We start from the raw sequence: 21,244 nt of genomic DNA, 5'->3' as shown, positions 1-21,244 counted from the left end.
ATCACCCTAAACAGAAACTCTATACCCATATTAAACACTAACTCCCAGCCCCCACCTCCCAGCCCCTGGCAACCACATTCTTCTCATCTCTAAATCTGACTGCTCTTGGTACATCATATAAGTCGAATCACATAGTATTTGTCCTTCTGTAACTGGCTTTGTGTTACTTAGCATAATGTCCTTGTAGGAGAGGAAAAAACTTTTCTTCTACCCTCTTATGGAGCTTCCCTGGTGGTTCAGATGGTAAAGAATCGGCCTGCAATGCTGGAGATGAAGGTTCAATCCATGGGTCAGTAAGATCCCCTGGAGAAGGGAATGGCAACCCACTCCAGTATTCTTGCCTGGAGAATCCCATGGACAGAGGAGCTTGGTGGGCTACAGTCAATGGGGTCGCAAAGAGTCGGACACGACTGAGGGACTAACACTTTCTACCCTCTTATATTTGTTCCTGGGGCCTGTGAATCAAACTGACAAAAGGCAGATTAACAGGAGAAAAAGACATACAAATTTTATTGATGTTAATATTTTTATGTGCCCAGGAGGCCTCATGGGAAAGAAGTGAAAACTCAAAGTAGCGGTTAGAGCCTTAAGTACCATTTTAACAAAAGGTGATCAATTATGGAGAAGGCACCAGACAGAGAAGAGAGTTCAGGCTTCTAGGAGCAGTAAATCGTGGGGATATGGGTAGGAACAGAACAGGTGATAAGGGCTATCTCAGTGAGGTTTGTTTAGGCAGACTCCTGTCGGTGCTGTTCTCTGTCTCTGCTGATAAGGTTCCCTCCTCTCCTCCCAGTACAGGTGACGCTTTGGGGCATCAGTGGGGATTTCAGAAAGGTCTTGTCTCGGGCTTCCCTGGTGGTCCAGAGGTTGGGAGTCCACCTGCCAATGCAGGGACATGGGTTCAATCCTTGGTCCGGGAGGATCCCACATGCTGCGAGGCAACTAGGCTCATGGCCACAACTACTGAACCTGAACATCCTACAGCCTGTGCTCCACAACAAGAGAAGCCACCACATTGAGAAGCCCACTCTCTGCAACTAGAGAGAAGCCCCCACGCGACACAACTAGGGAATGCCTGCATGTAGCAATGAAGACCCAGTGCAATCATTAAAGAAATTTTTTTTTTTTAAAGAAAGGTCTTATCTCTGTGGTTTCTCAACCGCTTTCAGCTCAGAATGATCAGTATGCCAAAGTGGTAGGTTTTGAGGTGGTCTGTCCTGATCCCCTTCACCTGAGGCTCATCTGTGTTATGGCATGGGTCACAAATTCCTTTTTACAGAGTAATTCACTTTTACAAAGTTGGGCCCCCATTTTCCAATTGAGCAATGACCAAGACAGTGAACTGATGTTCTAGGACCCGCCTGTGACAAACGGATTTTTTCTTTTTTTTTGTTTTTGTTTGCTGTTCTACCAATCAGTGAATAATTAAGTGAGCCTTTTATTGAAGTAGCAGTTTGCCAGAAGTAAATACTATGGAGGTTGTAGAGTTTGAAGCTGGAAGGGATTTCAGAACTATGTGAAGGAAAAGAGGTTCTGCACAAGCAGAAGAAGTACTTCCCGTCCAAGTCCACTGTGTCCACAGATGATCCAAAAGTTGGCCATCTGAAACCGTGTGCATGGATGAGACGGACTAAGGAAGTGACTCTGATCCCCACGTCCCATCTAATGCGGATTGTCCACACTGGGAAAAGCACCCCCCGCCCCGCCACATGACAGTGAGTGAAGGAACCAGAGAGCCTTCCTCCAGGTTAAAGGACATCACCCACAGATCAGGATTCACACACACACACTACTTTATCTAAAGTAGATAACTAATAAGGACCTACGGCAAAGCACAGCATTCTACTCAATACTCTGCAATGGTCTATATGGGAAAAGAATCTAAAAAAGAGTGGATTTATGTACATATATAACTGATTCACTTTGCTATATAGCAGAAACAAAAGCAACACTGTAAATCAACTATACTCCAATACAAATTTTTATCACAATTCTCGTCTTTTTCTGTTATATGACACATTTCTAGTTAGATCCCTCTGTGGAGAAATTAGTAACATGAAAGTAAAGAAATGCTGAATATTTTACTTGACTCCTTAGGTGGATCCATCTAAGTTTTAAAAGTCAAAAGGCTTGGGCAAATATATTTCTGAAATACAAAATGTACCTAATGGATCTCGAAGTCAGATTGATGAGCCCTGATTAAAACTGGATTACAGGGCTTCCCTAGTGATCTAGTGGTTACGAGTTCACCTCCCAATGCAGAGGACATGGGTTCGATCCCTGGTCTGGGAAGATTCTACATATTTCAGAGCAACTAAGCCCGTGTGTCACAACTACTGAGCCGTTGTGCTTACAGCCCATGCTCCACAACAAGAGAAGCCACTGCAATGAGAAGTCCAAGCAACACAACTCAAGACTAGCCTCTGCTGTCTGCAACTAGAGAAAGCCCATGCACAGCAATGAACACCCAGCACAGCCACCAAAAAAATAATAATAATAGAATAAATAATAAATCAAATTACAATATAGCTTTGTACATTTCTTAAATTGCAGCTCTTAGACCAAAGCAATGTGTTGAAAATGAAAGTGTACATATAGGAGATTGTCTCTTTCCCAAGACAAAGGAGATATTTGCTGTTGTTCAGTTGCTCAGTTGTCTCTGACTCTTTGCAACCCCATGGACTGCAGCACGCCAGGCTTCCCCGTCCTTCACCATCTCCCAGAGCTTGCTCAAACTCATGTTCATTGAGTCAGTGATTCCATCCAACCATCTCATCCTCTGTCATCCCCTTCTCTTGCCTTCAATCTTTCCCAGCATCAGGGTCTTAACTAATGAATTGGCTCTACGCATCAGGTGGCCAAAGTACTGGAGCTTCAGATTCAGCATCAGTCCTTCCAATGAATATTCAGGACTGATTTCCTTTAGGATGGACTGGTTGGATCTCTTTGCAGTCCCAGGGACTCTCAAGAGTCCTCTCTAACACCACAGTTCAAAAGCATCAATTCCTTCAGTGCTCAGCCTTCTTTATGGTCCAACTCTCATATCCTACTGGAAAAACCATAGCTTTGACTATATGAACCTTTGTCAGCAAAATAACGTCTCTGCTTTTTAATACATTGTCTAGGTTTGTCATACTTTTCTTCCAAAGAGCAAACATCTTTTAATTTCTTTTAATCACTGCAGTCACCATCTGCAGTGATTTTGGGGCCCAAGAAAATAAAGTCTGTCACTGTTTCCATTGTTTCCCCATCTGTTTGCCATGAAGTGATGGGACTGGATGCCATGATCTTCATTTTTTGAATGTTGAGTTGGCCAGCTTTTTCATTCTCCTCTTTCACCTTCATCAAGAGGCTCTTTAGTTCTCCCTTGCTTTCTGCCGTAAGAGTGGTGTCATCTGCATGTAAGTGGCTTCAGTTGTGTCCGACTCTTTGTGTCCCCATGGACTGTAGCCTGCCAAGCTCCTCTGTCCGTGGGATTCTCCAGGCAAGAATACTGGAGCGGGTTCCCATTCCCTTCTCCAGGGGATCTTCCCGACCCAGGGATCGAACCCAGGTCTCCTCCATCTCCTGCATTAGCAGGTGGGTTCTTTACCACTAGTGCCACCCAGGAAGCCCATCCTCTGCATATCTGAGATTGCTGATATTGATATTTGCTGGAGAAACCACAATTGTAAGCTGTTTCTTTTCCTGTTTCCTCTTGAAGTAATTTCCTTGGGTACTTAGGATAGCAAGTTAGAGTTCAAACCCTAAAATCCTCTTTATTTTATGCTCTGATCATATAGCAAATAAGTAAAAGTTTTCCACAAATGATCACCCTTCTTAACCCTGAGGACGGAACACGTTCCTAAGACAAAGTCGACTGGAGAGATGTCCAGTGACTCAGCCACCAGGCTGTCCCAGCTCAGCTGCAATCGACAGTGAAGTGTCACTCTCAGATTTACTATAAGAGCGGGGGTGCTTTCTCTCAGAGCAGACTCTCGTTGCTAAAGATGACATCATCTCCAAGTGCAGGGCGCGCCCAGCAGCATGAAATACAGCTTATACGTGTGTTCCAAGGAGTCCACATTCTTAGCTTTAACTTCTTCACTTGGGGAAATACACGACGGAACACAAGTCCACAGTTGGGTAGCGGCCAGCAAGTGTAGGGGGCCCCCAAGACCCAAGTGCAGCCCCACCTTTCTGGAGGCTGAATAATCCAACATTAACGAAGGCCCACAATATCCTAAAGAAATTCTTTGGGAAGGGGCCAAGGCTGCAGCAGGCTGCTCTTCCCACTACAGCCTATATGATTTCATTTATCAAAGCCACATCCCGTCCCCTGATTCCTGGAGTCAGGACCAGAGAGCGGCGGCCTCCACCCCATCCCTCCCCATGCGCACAGCCCCCAGGTTCCCACGGTGTGGACACAAGAACAGCTGCGGCCTCAGCGTTTGGCGTGATGCTGAGCCCAGGGGCGATTTTCTGTGGTTCAGAAATCCAGATCTTTTGTCTCAGAGCCGCTGAATAACTCTTTTGATTATTTCCTCTTTTTTTAAAAGAGGAAGCATGATTTCCTCAAATTCTCCTGCAGAAGTCACAATAATTTCGAAAGCTTTTCTTCCACGTCCTTTGTCTTGTTTGGCAACCTCCCTCCCTCAGCTCTGGTCACTCTGCTTTCTCTTCTCTCTCAGCTTCCATGTCTGCCACTGCCCTTCACCTTGCAGGTGCCCACGAGGTATCCTCCGTCCATTCAGTCCTCCGGCTCAATCGACCATGGATTGAAAGTATTCATGGAAGGGCTTCCCTGGTGGCTCAGTGGTAAACAATCTGCCTGCTAAGGCAGGAGGCGGGGATTCCATCCCTGATGTGGGACGATCCCACACGCCCTGGAGCAACAACTACTGAGCCTGTGCTCTAGAACCTGGGAGCTGAAACTGCTGAGTCCACGTGCTGCAGCTACTGAAGCCCGAGTGTCCTAGAGCCTGTGCGCCACAATGAGAGAAGCCACGGCCACGAGAAGCCCACGCACCACAACCAGAGAGTAGCGCCGCTCGCCGCAACTACAGAAAAGCCTGCACAGCAGCAAAGACCCAGCGCAGCCAAAAATAAATAAATAAGAATTTTTTAAGAAAGAAAGTATTCGCGGAAAAGAAAATTCCAGAAAGTTTCAAAAAAGCAAAATGAATTTGTCATGCACCCAGCTACTGTAAGGACTTAGATAGCATTTACGCTGTATTATGAGTTATCCAGACACAATTTAAAGTATACAGGAGGATGTGCATAGGTTCTAGGCAAATATTACACCATTTTACATAAAGGACTTGAGCATCCGTGGATTTTAGTATCATGGGATGTCCCAAAACAAATCCCCTGTGGAGCCCAAAGGACCACTGTATTGCTTTTCCATTCAAAAGGGGAACTGGCTACGATACCCCATCTGTAGTCCATGCTGGACCTTTGGATGAAGACCATGGATGGTGGCAAGCTCTTAAAGATGCCTCACCTGGAACTTGGTGGAAGTCACTTAGAAGCTCAGAAAATCCTAAGTCAGTAGGAGTTTCTCTGCAGATATAAAAACATTTTCTTTCTTTGGGCCAATTCATTCTCAGTTTAAAAAAATAATCTGGGAATTGAAAACAGGATCGCTTGTGTTTCTTTTCTAATTTATGACCACACTGTGGGGGAGAAGGACCAAGTGTTACAACCTAGTTTCATATTTCTTACATTGTCCTAGGCAAGGCCAAGTGCTATTTTATGATTTTCAAATCCACACTTAAGACAACGAGGTTGAGACACTCACAGTCGACTGCCCTCTGTTTAGAAGGAGCAGAACTCTGCTTTGGAAGATGGTGCCACAGCCAGCCCGCCTCCAGCCTGAAGGTGTAGACAAGTAGAGGGCCAGGGGTGAGGTAAGAAGAATTCTGCTTATTTGCTTTTAAATAGAAAGGGGTGATGGAGGCCATGGAGGAGAAAAAAGTGAGGAGGAACTTTACTCCAAGGAGACTTAGAGTGGCCAGTGGATTTTTAAGGTTGGAAACACCTGCCATGTCTGTCAAGCTGTTTGTGTTGCTATAGTCTTCACTGAATCTGCGTGCTCACGCTGGCTTGGGGAACTTGATTTTTTCTTAAGGAATTAAAAAAAATTAATTTATTTATTTTTGACTGCACTGGGTCTTAGTTACTTTGCAGGGGCTTTCTCTAGTTGCGGTGAGCAGGGGCTACTCTCCAGTTGTGGAGCATGGGCTTCTCATTGCAGTGACTTCCCTTGTTGAGGAGCACAGGCTCAGCAGTTCTGGTGCATGGGCTTGGTGGCTCCGCAGCACGTGGGATCTTCCCGGACCAGGGATTGAACCCATCTCTTCTGCATTGGCAGGCGGATTCTTATTCACTGCGCCACCAGAGAAGTCCTTGCTTAAGGAATTTGAGGGCGTGATGTTTTTCTGAGAAAACCACCCCAGAACCCAAGTATGCAGGGGCTGTAGGACGATAGGGTGTAACAACCTGGAGAAATGCTTCGGGGCGTCACGGTTCTTGTAAATTGAGGGGGGAGGGAGACAAATATACAGACTCTCAGGTGGTGGAGAGGGGCTGCAACTTGCTGTCCATCGCTTTAAAATCATTTAAGCAAAATAACATAGATTGCATTATTTTGTTTTGTCTAAATAAAACAACTAAGATCTGTGGTTTGAGTAGTAATTCTCATCCTCCTGATAAGTCAGGTGCTAGGCTGGCCCACCACCCAAGACGTCACTGCAATTTTTATCGCTAATAAAATACATCAGCACGCTATTTTCAAGGAATTTCTGTCACAAAAATAAACTTTAAAATAACTCCCTATATTTTCAGTATTTAACTTTCTCAAAACACACTCTTATCTCTGATTACTGTACCCTCCTAATTACACCAAAGCGTTCCTTAGAGCTGTGTTCATGAACCCTGGGCCAACCCGGCGGCTCAGTGATGAGGAGCCTGCCTGCAATGCAGGACATGCAGGTTTGATTCCTAAGTCAGGAAGATCCCCTGGAGAAGGGAATACCAACCCACTCCAGGATTCTTGCCTGGAGAATTCCATGGACAGAGGAGCCTGGCGGGCTTCAGTCCACGAGAGTAAGACGCGACTGAGTGACTGAACGACAACATCATACTTCACACAGAGAGGCAACGTAGGCTTACACCTTGGTAAAAAGCTTTTAAAGCTCATGCTGAGATGACCAGCTCAGGAATCTAAATGACAACACACATTGTCACTTTGGTTGATTTAACAGGAATCTATCCTATCACAACCCTTCATTTTAGCTGCAAGCCACTGCATTTTCACTCATCTGTAACAATCATTTCAAAGTCTGTGCATGCCACGATTCCCATTTTAAAAACACAAGCCATGGCCAGTTGTTCAAACTTATAGTCTCCGTGCCTGAAACATGAAAACCAAACTCAGCACATACGAGTCTTCACAATGGGAGGGAAAACAAGCTAAAAACTTTCTCTCCCCAAGAATGAAGCCTAATGCAAACCATGGGCTTTGGATGACCGTGATGCGTCAGTGTAGGTTCATCAACTGTAAGAAACGCTCTGCTCTGGTGGAAAAGATGATAATGGCGGAAGCTGGATATATGTGGGTGGCGGGGGAACATGAGAAATCTCCTTACTGTCCCCTCAGTTTTGCTGTAAACCTTAAACTGCTCCAAAAATATACAGTCTTAATAAAAGAAATAAATAAACACACAATTCACATGCTTTCTCTTTCATCCATTCATTCAGTAAACATCCTCTGGGTGCCCACCAGGACCACACGATGGCTTTCCCTGAGTATCTACCATGGAACAATCATACGTACCAGGAGCCTACAGACGTCCATGACCCAGAGCAACAGGCACTGTTCTAGGGCATCTCAGCAGAGACCAGTCATATCAGACAAGATATATACAATTATTTTATTGTATTCACCACAAGGTAAAAATTTGTAGTAAGACTAACCCTCTGGGCTGCTTCTATAATAATAGACCCAACTGCCCACATGAAAGATTAGACTTGATTCCTGATCAAAGGTGATGAATAACGAAGTACTGATCCGTCTGTGAATAAAGGCAATTCTGCCACAACCTCTAAAAGTGCATAAAAAAAAAATTGACCTTCTCTCACAAGATCAAAGCTATGGTTTTTCCAGTAGTCATGTACGGATGTGAGAGTTGGACCATAAAGGAGGCTGAATGCTGAAGAATTGATGCTTTTGAACTGTGGTGTTGGAGAAGACTCTTGAGAGTCCCTTGAACTGCAAGGAGAGCCAACCAGTCCATCCTAAAGGACATCAACCCTGAATATTCATTGGAAGGACTGATACTGAAGCTCCAATACTTTGGCCACCTCATATGAAGAGCCAACTCACTGGGAAAGACCCCAATGCTGGTGAAGATTGAAGGCAAAAGGAGAAGGGGGCAACAGAGGATGAGATGGTTGGACGGCATCATTGAACCAATGTACACGAGTTTGAGCAAACTCCAGAAGAAAGTGAAGGAAAGGGAAGACTGATGTGCTGTAGTCCATAGGGTTGTGAAGAGTTGGACAAAACTGAGTGACTGAACACCACCACAAATTATGGTCCATTTTTGTTGTTATTAAATTAATTCATTTTTAATTGGATGATAACACATCCAACACAATACTGTGTTGGTTTCTGCCATATATCAACAATGAATCAGTCATAGGTATATGTATGTCTCTTCCCTCTTGAAACCCCCTCCCACTCCATCCCACCCCTCTATGTAAAATTAGATAGCCAATGGAAATTCGCTGTATCACGCAGGGAGCTCAAATCTGGTGCTCTGGTACTGTCCTTTTTATCCCCACCATCGACAACGGACTAACATGCTCAGAGACAGCTCTTCACCCCAAAGCACAGAGAAGAGGCCTCCTGGCCATTCCATCTCAGTCACTGCTCATGCCTCCACAGCCAGACCCACTTCTCCCACCATACCTGCTTCAGCTCCACCAGGGAACCTGGCCAGGCTCCCAACAGAGCCCCTCCTGCTGTTCCCCACCCATCCTCTCCCTTCTCCAACCCATTCTGCACAAATTGCCAGATTAGCATTTGGAAGCTCTGCTGGTGTCCTTGACCTAAAATTCTCCATGGTGCCCCTTTGCCTAAATGATAGAGCCCACACTCCCAACCCTGGGTGACAGCTTGAATTCTCTGTCACCCCAAAAATATGTCAGAATTCGAATCCCAGGACCTTGGAATGTGACTTTATTTGGAGGTGGAGGGCTTCCCTAGTGGTGCTAAGTGATAAAGAACCCTCCTGCCCATGCAGGAAACCATAAGAGATGCAGGTTCAATCCCTGGGTCAGGAAGATCCCCTAGAAGAGGGCATGGCAACCCACTCCAGCATTCTTGGCTGGAGAACCCCATGGATAGAGGAGCCTGGTGGGCTGTAGTCCACAGGGCCGCAAAGAGCTGGACACGACTGAAGCCACTTACTATGCATTCAGGGGCTTTACAGAGGTGAGCAAGTTAACATGAGGGCGTCAGGGTGGGGGGCCCTAATCCAGGATGACTGATGTCCTCATATACAGGGCACATCGGGACAGACACTCAGGGATTCGATGACCATCTACACACCAAGGGGACAGGCCCGGAACAGACCTGCCCCGCCCATGGCTCACTCCTCCCTTCTGTCCTCCTCTCTACCCTGCTACCGTCCTCCCCGGGCTGCGCTGATGTCCTCTGACGTCTGCATCTATTTTTCAGCTGGAACCTTCCTTCAAAGCCCCGCGAGAACGTCACCACCTGCAAACAAGCTCGCGGATTCCTCCCGGCTGGAAACAATTTCCTCCGCCGCTGAACATCCTCCGCAGTTTGTGCCTCTCTTATTGCAGCCCTCATGCCTGTCTTTTGCTTCATAAATACTTCTGTTTATGTCTCACTTCACCTACTGACCGTGAACGTCTGGAGAGCTAGAGAGAAGTCGGGTTCCTTGCTGTGTCCCCATGGGGCCTAGACCTGGGCCAGACGGAGACCAGGCACAAAAATATTTTTTTAATGAAACCAAGGAACTAAGAGTCTTCAAATAATAAGTCTACTTAACCCTACTGAGCTTCGTGCCAATTCAAAATGGTGTATGCTAATTAGGCAGCCTCAATCCAACTTTCCCCGGGGCAAAATGTGCCATGTATTTCTTTACTCCATTACGGTTTCATCCAGTGTTCTACATCTGTTATGTATTTACTGTCTCAACTGGTCTTCGGAAAAATCAGAGTTGTAACCTTACTATCAGCATAAATGAGTTTCCACACTGTATTTTACCATGAGTCCTCAGCTTCAAAACAACCAGACACAAATGGTGGTGGACACATGCAAAGGAATACTACTCGACAGTAAAAAGTAATCAACCAGTGATCCAGAGCACAACACGGATGTGCCTTAAAATAACCAAGCTGAATGAAAAAACCTTATGTATGAGCACAGATCATATGAGTAGTGACATAAATACCTAGAGAATACAAACCCATCAGCAGTTGCCTGGGGAGGAAGTGTGTGTTGGGGCGGAAACCGGAGGGAAGGATTACAAGGGGTGTGAGGTCGCTCTTGGGGGTGATGGAGGCATTCAACATCCTGATTGTGATGTTGGTTTCACAGGTACATATACATGTTAAATCATACAACTTTAAATACGTACAGTTTATGTAAATTACACCTCAGTAGAGCTGTTTGTGTGCTTTGCATATAGCATACATATATAATATATACGTATATTTTATATACTATATACACTTTATATATATTTATGCACTTGAGTATTTTAAAATCTCATCAGCAAATGAGAAACTTGCTTGAAAGCAAATTGCCAGTCTTGACTATCCAATTACAAATCTCAGTTAAGAAAAAGCCAAAATCAGCATTATTAAGTCTTTTTCAGAGTTTCAAAATGAGGATTTAACTAAAGTTTTGTTGTTTTTAATGTATCAGATTACTTTTCAAATACACAACCAATTGCTTTATTTCTACTGGGAACTCAGCCCTAATATCTATTTTTGTACTTTTGAAAGCTGTTGTTGTTCAGTCGCTAAGTCATGTCTGACTCTTTGCGAACCCATGGACTGCAGCACGCCAGGCTCCTCTGTCCTCTACCATCTCCCAGAGTTTGCTCAAATTCATGTCCATTGAGTTAATGATGCTATCTAACCATCTCATTCTCTGCCGCCCCCTTCTCCTTTAGCCCTCAATCTTTCCCAGCATCAGAGTCTTTTCCAGTGAGTCAACTCTTTGCATCAGGTGGCATGGACCAATGATTAGGGAAAACAGCCAAAACAGAATTTTCTTTTTTATCTTCAAATTGCCATTTTGTGTAAAATAACACAAAATGTCAAAGACATAAATGAGCATTTAAAAATACGACAAAGAGTGACTCCTCGTTGGGACTGTTCTTTCCCAGTGTGGACTCTGCCAAGGAGGGCTCCACGGGCACCTTTCGATTTGGTTCTGGACATGAGCCGTGAATGGTGTTTCTGCCTTCCCTCCCTCCTGCTCCGCCAGTGAGCAAGGAATCTGCGTTTCATCTCACTAGTTGTTTTTTTGCCATGATGCAACCGAACGACTCCCAGATACCTTGAGAGTGGCCAGAAGATGATGCAACGTGTGGGGATGAGAACGGGCACATGGTTTATCATGATGGAGCCAGGCCCTGACCCTGGGCTGTGGTCCTGGAACACTGCTGCTCCAGCAGATGACAGCTGGGGCATCTCCAGGGTGGGCCACCTGGTGTATACATCAGGCCTGAGCACCATCAGGACAGCGGCTTCTGGAATGTTCAACGCATCCAGAGGGGCTTGTGATGCCTCCCTCCCTGCCCGGGGCCCTCATTCCCCCCAACCACCCCCACCCCCGCTTGTCAGAGCTCTTAGGGCTGAAACTGCCTAGAGCCAGGGAACCACTTTACTGGTGAAAAGATCCCTCGCAAAGGGCTGGATTGTGCAACCAGCCTCCACCCTGAGTTCTGTTGCAATCTCCACCACAGCTTTCGGGCTCCACTTTCAAGATACATGGAAAAGTTGCAGTTAGCAGAAAACAAGTGGCATTTTCACCACCACGGTTTAGGGAGAAAAAAAATCTAGGCCCTCATATGATGATCCTTTAACAGCATCTGTGCTGGGCAGACGCAGGCGAGCAGCTGGAAGCAGGAGGGAATTCTCTAGCACCTCATAATGAGCTGCGAGCAAATCTCAGCAAAGATAACATAATGAGGCCCACACAGACAATCACAAAAGTGGGAGAAGATGGGAGAAGTCAGGGAAAAGTTGAGACGTCTCACAGCCAATTCCCTTTCATCAAAATGATCAGCTTGAGAAGACTTCATCTAAATACGCATCTCAAATTTCTTTTCTTTTTTTTTTTTCCTCAAATTTCTTTTAACTAAATGCTTAGGAAAACGTACTATCCTGAAAGGCTGATGCTGCAAAGAATAATTTTTAGGCGTATTCCATAATCTTCTAATATTTTTTTAGGTGGGGGTAAAAAAAAGAAAAGAGCAGCTGGATCTTGACACACCCATAGCAGTCTGCTTCTCCAGCATTTTCAAACCAGGAATTTGGTTAGTTGGAAAACTCCCTACTTTTTTTCAGCACCCATCACCACTTTAAAACAGGAAGGAAGGAAGAAAACTTGGTGAGCTTCGTTTTAATAATTTCATTAGTTTTCCTCCCATGTGAATTGCCATCATACTGAAAACCACTCTGTTCCTCTCCAGATCCTCCCAGGAAAATCATTTATCAGGCAAAGTCACGCTTGTGTCATTTTATCAAGTGGGTCATTGTTATTTTTAAGTCCAAAAAACTGCTTCATCAAGCGCGGAAGCAGTTAATTCTGGGCAGTGAAACAGTCCTGTAGCCAACAATAAATCAGAACATTTGGGTGACAGTCTGGAAGTCATCTGAACACTGGCAGTCTGTCAGTTTTTGGTTTTAGAAAACAGTATGTAAAACAGCAGCTCACTGTCATGCACGGTACCTGCCTCATTATTCACTCAGTAAACACGAGTAACATCTTAATATTCCCAACATGAAGAAGAGGATTTTTTTTTTCTCAGAGCAGAGCATTAAAACAGCGTGTTCTTGGCTGGATCAAACATGACTGGAGCTCAGCGAAGGCAACCTGGAACACTCAGCTGCCTCCTCTCAATGACCTGCCTCGGGCATCCAAACACCTGCAGAGGTAGGAACCAACGTCCACAGCAACCAGAGCACTTATTGATTTTTATTTTTTCAAACTTTTGGCCATGCCACATGGGATCTTAGTTCTCTGACCAGGGATCAAACTCATACCCCCTACAGTGGAAGCTCAGAGTCCTAAGCCCTGGACCCCCAGGGAAGCCCCAAAGCACTTATTTTAAATTGACTGTAATCTCTCCTGTGCTTTTTCCCAAAAAAGCTCCATGACTGCTCTGCTTCCAAAGCAACCTCTGGGTTTAACTTCATGTTTACAAATTGATTTAAATGATTTTATTTTCTTAATTGTCATCTTAGGCCACTGCATGTCTTTATTTCATTCTTTAGCACCCCAGCCTTTCTCTAACTTGTCAGGGAATTCAGAGCCTTTAAAGAAGAGATCACCCGAGAGGCAACAGCTCCAAACAGGAGAACAAGCTGTGTCTATTAGACATTGCTGGTGACTGTACCTCACAGCGGTCACTGCCCCCGTGGTGCTGAGGAAAGAGCGTCTCAGAGAGGTTGAGTGACTAGCCTGAAGTCACACAGCTCGGTAGTGGTAGGGCAGAGGCCAGAAGTTGCATCTTCCATCTCCTCTTCCAGAAGCATTGGCCACACCCAGCCAGCCTCGAGGGATTACGTGAGGGGCCCCGCTGACCTGTCCCCACCCCACCCTGCCACGTCTCCCCTTTTCTGGCCTCATCAGAATTCTAATTCATTGACCAAGTATTGGTGGAATCACAGATCCATGGAAGAAGACTAATTAACGGGAATTAAATGAGGCTTCAAAAAAGCCAACTGTTTTCCTTAAAGCCACAACCTCTGTGTGTATTCTATTCATTTTTCTCCAAGATAAGAAAGGTGGAAAGTGTAGCCCGTAAGTACAAAATTCTTCTTCCAAGACCCCAGTCTCTTCCCTGCTTAATCTGCTGGCTGACCTCGTGATGAGAATAAAATAAAATGATGAACGTGAAAATGTTTTTGGAACACCAAACGGCTCTACAAACATAACATCGTATCTACCGGGAACAAAGGAAAAGAGCGAGGCCGCTTGTAAGGAAGGTCTGAGGCTCGTGGGGAAGCCCAGAGGCTGGTGAGGACGGAGCCCGGCAGAGGGGGACGCAGCAGGGGCCAGGCACGGCTCTGGGTTCCTCTGTGCAGGCGCTCCTGGGGCGGGACTTGGGGTCCCTCGTGATAACAAGGTCCCTCCTCGTACCAAGGAGCAGGGCTCGTCACAGCCAACGGACCTTAAGACGTTGGTTAAAAAACTGAATGAAGGGACTTCCCAGGTGGTCCAGGGGATAAGAATCTGCCTTGCAACGCAGTGGATGTGGGTTCGATCCCTGGCCCAGTGTCCCACATGCCGAGGGGCAACTAAGCCCATGCGCCACAGCCACCGAGCCAAAGCTCTAGGGTCTGTGCTCCGCAAAAAGAGAAGCCACCGCAATGAGAAGCTCTTGCACTGCAACTAGAGAAAGGCCACATGTAGCAACAAAGACCCAGCACAGCCAAAAATCAGGAAATCTTGGGGGGAAAAAAAAACCCAGAAAGAAGAAACATTCCCCCAGAGCTATCTACACAAAAGGCACAGTCTGAATTGAAAGCACTTCTGTTTCTGGAGATGTGAAAAACGTAGAAGTGGCTCTACAAGTCTCATTTTTTTCCCCCCAACTCTCAAGGGCTTTTTTTTTTTTTTTTTTTTCTTTTTAAGCTTTTCCTGGCTGAGACTGCTCCCTAATAGAAAACTTTCCTTCCAAGTGAATGGTCATCTGCTCCCCCTAGAATCTAAGGATTAGAGGAGTTCTGGAAACTCAGCACTAGCACTCACACCTGGGGGAAATTCAAAAATTCTGCATCTGTGTTATCACAGCAGCGCAGGCTCCTAGAGTGGGCCCCGCCCAGCTCCCTGTCCCAGCCGCCGTGGTTTTTTTTTTCTTTAAAGAGCTAATAGGAAAAATTTCACCAAAATTCCACACACCCAAGGAGAGGGTAAGGGATGGGCTGGGTGGATGCTGACAAACCCCAGTCAGTTTTGCAGTGTCAGACGGCAGTGAATAGAGGGGAATAACCCTGCCTTACGTTTGGGGTCCTCCCTGTCCTCACCAGCGAGGCAGCTGCTCTGCACACGGGACACCCCCAAACGCCTCAAATACAACAGCACTCAGCTGAGCCCAGCTGAGTGGGAGGTGATGGAACTCTCTAGAATCGCTGCCATGAGGCATGAATGATGCATGAAAGGAACAATGCCCGGTCCAGCCAGGAGAAGAAAGACAGTGTTTTCCACCAGCGGTGCACACAGCATGGCCAACCCGCGTCGGGCGGGTGGTGGGCTCTGCGAGAGCTCAGACCCTCACTATCCCCTCCCATCACACTGGGGCTGCCAGGGTCATCGCATCACGCATGGAGGCACACTCACGCACGCATACCACACACACCCTTGGGCGCTCATCACTGAGTGTGGGTTTGGACAGCAAGCGGGTGTGTGGGTGTGGGGTGGGAAGAGCCTAAGGCTTAGAAATAACAGAGCTGGACTTGTTCCCAGGCACCACTACTTCCTGACTCCATGCCCTCCTGTGAAAGGGGGATAACGCCCCGGGACTGCAGTACAGACGGAAGATAATGAACATAAAAGGACTCATCCCCTTACAAGAATGCGCTCCAAGAAGAGCGTCTCGTGAAATCAGCCCTGGACACTGTACCAAGCCTGCCAAGACCGTCAACCTGCCCGGTCCCCACCCTGCAGAAAGAATTCCAAGTCTCCCACATTCCTGTCTCCCAAAACAAGTCTCTCAAACCAGTCCAGGACCAGACAGATGCTCCTCATGCTGAGGTGTCCTGCAGAGACCCCAGACTCAGGTGCGGATCTGCTGGGACCGTCCTAAGTGCAGGTGTGTGTATGCATGTGCCAACAGTGACCATCTACCAAACAGGCTGAACTGCTAAAGGTTTTTACAGTGAATCAGAAAACTCTGCAATACGATGAAATTTTAGAAGATTTATGCCTTTCTTAACATGAACGTGTAAAGTTGAACAATGATCTCAGAGCAGGAAATGGTCCTCAGACCCATCTTCAGAATTCAGAGTAAATGATCAATCTCTACCGCCCAGCTTTTATGCTGCTTTAGAGTCCACAGTAGCTGCCCTTCCCTCCTCACTGGATAATCAGCACTAGATAACTTCTCTCATCTCCTCCCCGGGTCAGATCAGCCACCCTCAGGAATTAGCTAAGGGAAGACAGCAGTGTCCGTGGACGCGGTCCTGTGCCTTGGAGACCCGGACCCCTCCTCACAGAGTGCAGCAGAGACAGACCCACAGAGAGAGCGAGCGCTGATTTCAAATTCCTAGTGACAGAGACGACTTCACAGCAATTAACTATTCTCCGTACACAAGAATGGTGTCACCACTTCATAAGTATTAGGACATGAGCTTCGAATGGTTTTTCTGGAAGCACACTTTTGACTCCATCCCCAGTGACAAGTCTCAGGGTGGTGGCTAAGCCCAGGGGGACAGGGGTGGTTTTCCAGAAGTCTCAAGCTCCACCAGTCTGGCCTCCCTAATAGCATCTCTTCAACCACCAGCCTAACAAACCAAACAAAAGAAGCAAACTGGCCAGTGTTTTCATAAAATAAGAGCCAAACTGCACAGCATGGTAGACAGTGTGAAAAATGATGTAGTCCACTAAATCCTTGCAAATGATGCCCAGGAAAGAGAGTGAAGCACAGAGGGGTGAATACACATGCACATGCTCATACGCGGACCAACAATGCTCACTCACTTTTATGTGGGAATTGCCTTCCAGGAAAGAAGGTGGAAATCTTCTCAGTAGTTGAGTACTCTACAAGTACTAAAGTGGTTTTTGTTTGTTTGGTTTTTTTTTTTTTTTTTGCTTTTGTTTAGTCACTAAGCCGAGTCTGACTCTTTTGTGACACCACAGACTGTAGCCCACCAGGCTCCTCTGTCCATGGAATTTTCCAGGCAAGAATACTAGAGTGGGTTGCCATTTCCTGCTCCAGGGCATCTTCCCAGTCCAGGGATCGAACCCGCATCTCCTGCACTGGTAGGCAGGTTCTTAACCACTGAGCCACCAGGGAAGCCACTGAAGACTCTCTCTCATGTTCCAGGGACAGAGGCCTGTCCACAAAGGCCAGGTCTCCTGGCAGCGCTGCCACTATCCTGTCATGTAGCCACAGGAAAGTCAGGGACTTCTTGCCTCAAGTCTTCACCAATAAAAATGGAGGCAACAGTATTCATTTTGAAGGACTGTAGCAAGCATTAAACTAATGTATGGACTAAACAACCCTGACACAGCACCTGACACACACAGCGTTCTTTACAGCGTCAGGAAAGCGCTTACTCAAGACACCCATGTATCAGACAAAAACCCTCTCTACTTCCAGTTTCACATGAACGATACCCAAATTCACAATCTGGAATCAAAGCCTCTCTGTATATGCAAACAGAACATCAGCTAAACCTTCTGGAAGCCCACCCGTGCCAAGTCCCCAGAGCCCGTGGTATCTGAGCGTCCAGCTCAGAAGCTCTCCTATTGCAGGAGTTACTTTCCCATTGAACCCTTGTCTCCCTCTGATTTCCCTCAATCTCAGGGCAAATTCAGTCTCTCCCTTCGGCTTTTTCACTTCTGTCCTAAAACCTGTTAAGTCTTCCAAGTAGCTCTTCACCTGCTTCAAAGTTTGAAAGCGTTCAGTTGCTCAGTCATATCTGACTCTTTGCGAGGACTACATGGACTGTAGCCCACCAGGCTCCTCTGTCCATGGGGATTCTCCAGGAAAAAACACTGGAGGGTGGGGAGCCATGCCCTCCTCCAGAGGACCTTCCCAACTCAGGGACTGAACCCTGGTCTCCCGCATTGCAAGCGGATTCTTTACTGTCTGAGCCACCAGGCTTCACCTGCTTGGCTACTACGAATTCCCCTTTCCCACAAAAACCCTTGAAACACATGAGACTCTTGGGTAAGGGGTTTCTTCAGGACCATGCCCTGCATCTCACACAAGTTACAAGGCCTACCCCCCTCCCTGCCCTGGAACGGTCTCCTTCTGCATTAGCAGAAGGCCTATCCCCCCTCCTCCTGCTGCCCCAGAGCCCTGGCCTTTCTGGACCCCTCCACCTCCTGGGCTTCTCCTCTCCGGCTCTCTGAGATGCCACTTCCTCCTCCAAGGTCTTGGCTTTGCTCTCTCTCCTCCTCCCTCCATTCTCTCTGCCGCCCCTAACAGCTCAGTTCTGCTCTGACTCTTGTTAAATCCTCACAGCTCCTACCTGCTCTTCCCACGATGCTCGACAGTCACCAGTGGCTAAACCGCGCTCCTCACTCGAGCCTGTCGCCAGCCTCCAGGCCCACCTGTCCCACGCCACCCAGAAAGCCCCCTCTCCATAACTCCAGGCTGAGTTTCCCAAGAACCTTCACTTCCATGGGTCTCAGGTCCTAAGGATCAAATCATGAAGAACTGACAACACCTGTGAATTGCGAGCAGGAACTCAGGCTCCTGGGCTCATCAGAAACACCTGCGAAATGCCGTGCTCCACGCCCCGAGCAACCAGAGACACGGGCGTCAGGAGAACACTGTGCCCTCTGACGGGCTACCCAACTCAGTGTGACAGCCAGCAATTCAGTGTCAAACCGATGCTCTGCGTACAGCAGTGGGGAGTCTTTAAGGTTTTTGTTTTGGTGGTGGGGGGGTGGTTTTTTGGCTTTTAATAGGACTTATCCCTTCCCTGGTTTGATCCCTGGGTGGGTAAGATCACCTGGAGGAGGGCATGACGATACACTCCAGTATTCTTGCCTGGAGAATCCCATGGACAGAGAAGTCTGGCGGGCTATAGTCCATGGGGTTGCACAGAGTCGGATAGGACTCAAGTGACCTAGCACACAGGCATCCCTTCCTTGATTCAGTCCTCACCATACCCCACCTGGGATGATCCCACTTATAGCCTGAAGCTCACCCCCCACCCGCCCCCCACTGCCTTCTGGAATAAGGTTTCCTGCAGCACAAGTTCCAGTCTGTCCCTTCGCTATGCCAGAGACAGACCCGCCTACTGGCTACTCTTTGCTGTAAAGACAACTGTGGTCTAAGACAAACAACTTATTCTTAGGGGAAAACAATTAATTTCAACCATCCCATGCGTCGGCCACAGCCATTTATTCACATCAGCTCCCCCTCTGATATCTGACTTAACAGAAAAACACAAAGACTCTCCAGATGACAACTGAATGAGGGTGATGTATGTTACAAAATCTGTACTGTGCTGCTTTGCTTCCTCCTTGTTTTTTTTTTTTTTTTTTTTTTTTTGATCCAGTGAAATATTTATGAGCAAAAAGATTAATCCTTCTCCTCCTCTTTAAGGACCATTCTCTCCTGACAACCACTTAACTGAATCCCCCAAATCTAACTTGAAAAAACAACAACCGCACACTTTCAAGTGGGTTGTTTCTGGGGACTTTGGTTTAGAGATCCACAGCACCTGGAAGAGGTCAGTTTTATGGGGACATTTGGACAAAACGCCTGATTTAGAACACTGGATAGAACAAACCTCTCAGCTAATCCTACACATAAGAGTTCTTAGCAGTATACATTTTGGAATCTTCTCCGTGCCCCAGAACACACAATATGGATCTAATTAGGTCCAGCTGCCTTATGTTAGTAATAAAATTGAAAGAAAAAGAGAGGGAGAGAGAATGGGGGTGGGGGGCTTTGTTCGTCCCCTCCTCTGCCCGGCGATTGACCGCAAGGCAGGCGCGTCCCGGACGCTCACTCCAGACTCGAATACCCCGGAGAGCCTAGTACCCCGCTCAGCGCTCAGACTTTTCAGCGGCTGACTTTTCATCCGCTGGAAGAGATTTTCTGAGCCGCTGGAGCCCAGAGACCCGACCCTACCCCCTGCCCCCACCTCGGCCCGGCGTGCCCCGCCCGCCCCTCGGCTCCACGACTTACGTGAGCGCAGACGGACAGGGCTTCTGGTTCCAACCACAGTTGTACTGAGCTTGGATAAAAGTCTCGCTTCCCTCGAGCACCGAGCAGCTCACGTTCTTGTTCACGATGTAGGCGCACCAGTTCCTGGGGTGAAGGAGAGTCGGGAAGAGGGCACGGCATAAATCCGGAGAACAATGAGGCGGGGGAGAGAGGGAACGAGCCTTCAGGGCGACCGATCCAGCGAGGGTAGGGGAGTCCGTGGTCCCCACGGAGGCGGGAGGCTAACCAGCCGACATGTGGACGGTGCGCGGGTGCACCTTTGGAGAGCAGGCACCTTAATCCGACAAAAGACGGACAGAAGGGCCCCCCTCCCCACGTCCCAGAGGCCCCAGTCATTCCCGGGGAGTTTCCTGATAGCCCTGCCCTGCGGGGCTCTCCCTGCGCCCCACGGTTCGGAACGCAGCACCGCTGGGGGCGCGGGCGAGGTCGCCCGGGACGCCCCGCTCCGGCCGTGAAGCGCGCTCCACCACGGAGGAGGCGCCGCCCCGGCAGCCCGAGGGGGACCCCGGCTGCGGCTCCTCGCCTCTGCCGGGCAGAGTGGGGTCCTGCGGAGAGCGGGAAGGGGTGGGTGGGAGCCCACGGCTCCCGGCCGTCCTGGGGACGAGGAGAGGCCGCGCACTTACTTGTTCCTGGCGCTGGGCCGCGCGGGGTGCCCGGGCTGCGGACTGGCGTGGCACAGCCCCGCGCCGCCCAGGGCCAGCAGTGCCAGCGCCCAGCGCCAGGGCGCGTGGGGCCGGGGCCGTGTTGGCGGCCACATTCTGCGCGCGGCGGGCGCGCTCCGCCGGCGGGATCTGGAGCGCGGGTCGGACTAGAGCCGGGAGGCTGAGGGCGGCCGGGGCGCGGCCGGAGAAGGCAGGAGGCTCGGGCGCTACGCGGCGCCCTTACCCGCGCTGCGCGGCCGCCCCCTCCGGCTTCTCGCTCCCACTTCTCCTTTCCACTCCGTGCGCCCGCGCTTCTCCTCGGTCCCTCAATGACGCACAGGTCCCCCCGGGTGCCGCCCTTTTTATTTCACTTCCCTCTCCGGAACGTGACTCTCCCTCCGCCGCGTCTGTCTCCCGTCCTCTTGCTTCTCGGCAGGGGGT

At 48.2% G+C, this 21,244-nt stretch overlaps 1 protein-coding gene across 1 annotated transcript in view; it reads right to left on the bottom strand.

Annotated features, from left to right (window-relative positions):
- Window positions 1-20,934, bottom strand: part of EMILIN2 (elastin microfibril interfacer 2) — a 56,035-nt gene extending 35,101 nt beyond the window's left edge. Inside the window, exons 1-2 of the mRNA XM_061130864.1 lie at window positions 20,786-20,934; window positions 20,124-20,246 (exon numbers count right to left, since the gene is read on the bottom strand). Coding sequence (XP_060986847.1) covers window positions 20,124-20,246; window positions 20,786-20,919 — 257 coding nt within the window. The 5' untranslated portion in view covers window positions 20,920-20,934. The remainder of the gene's footprint in view (window positions 1-20,123; window positions 20,247-20,785) is intronic.
- Window positions 20,935-21,244: the final 310 nt, after the last annotated feature.

The sequence above is a fragment of the Dama dama genome, chromosome 27, assembly GCF_033118175.1.
Source record: "Dama dama isolate Ldn47 chromosome 27, ASM3311817v1, whole genome shotgun sequence".
Lineage (NCBI taxonomy): Eukaryota > Metazoa > Chordata > Mammalia > Artiodactyla > Cervidae > Dama > Dama dama.
Note: the sequence above shows the minus strand (reverse complement) of the source record. Positions and strands in the feature narration are given on the sequence as shown.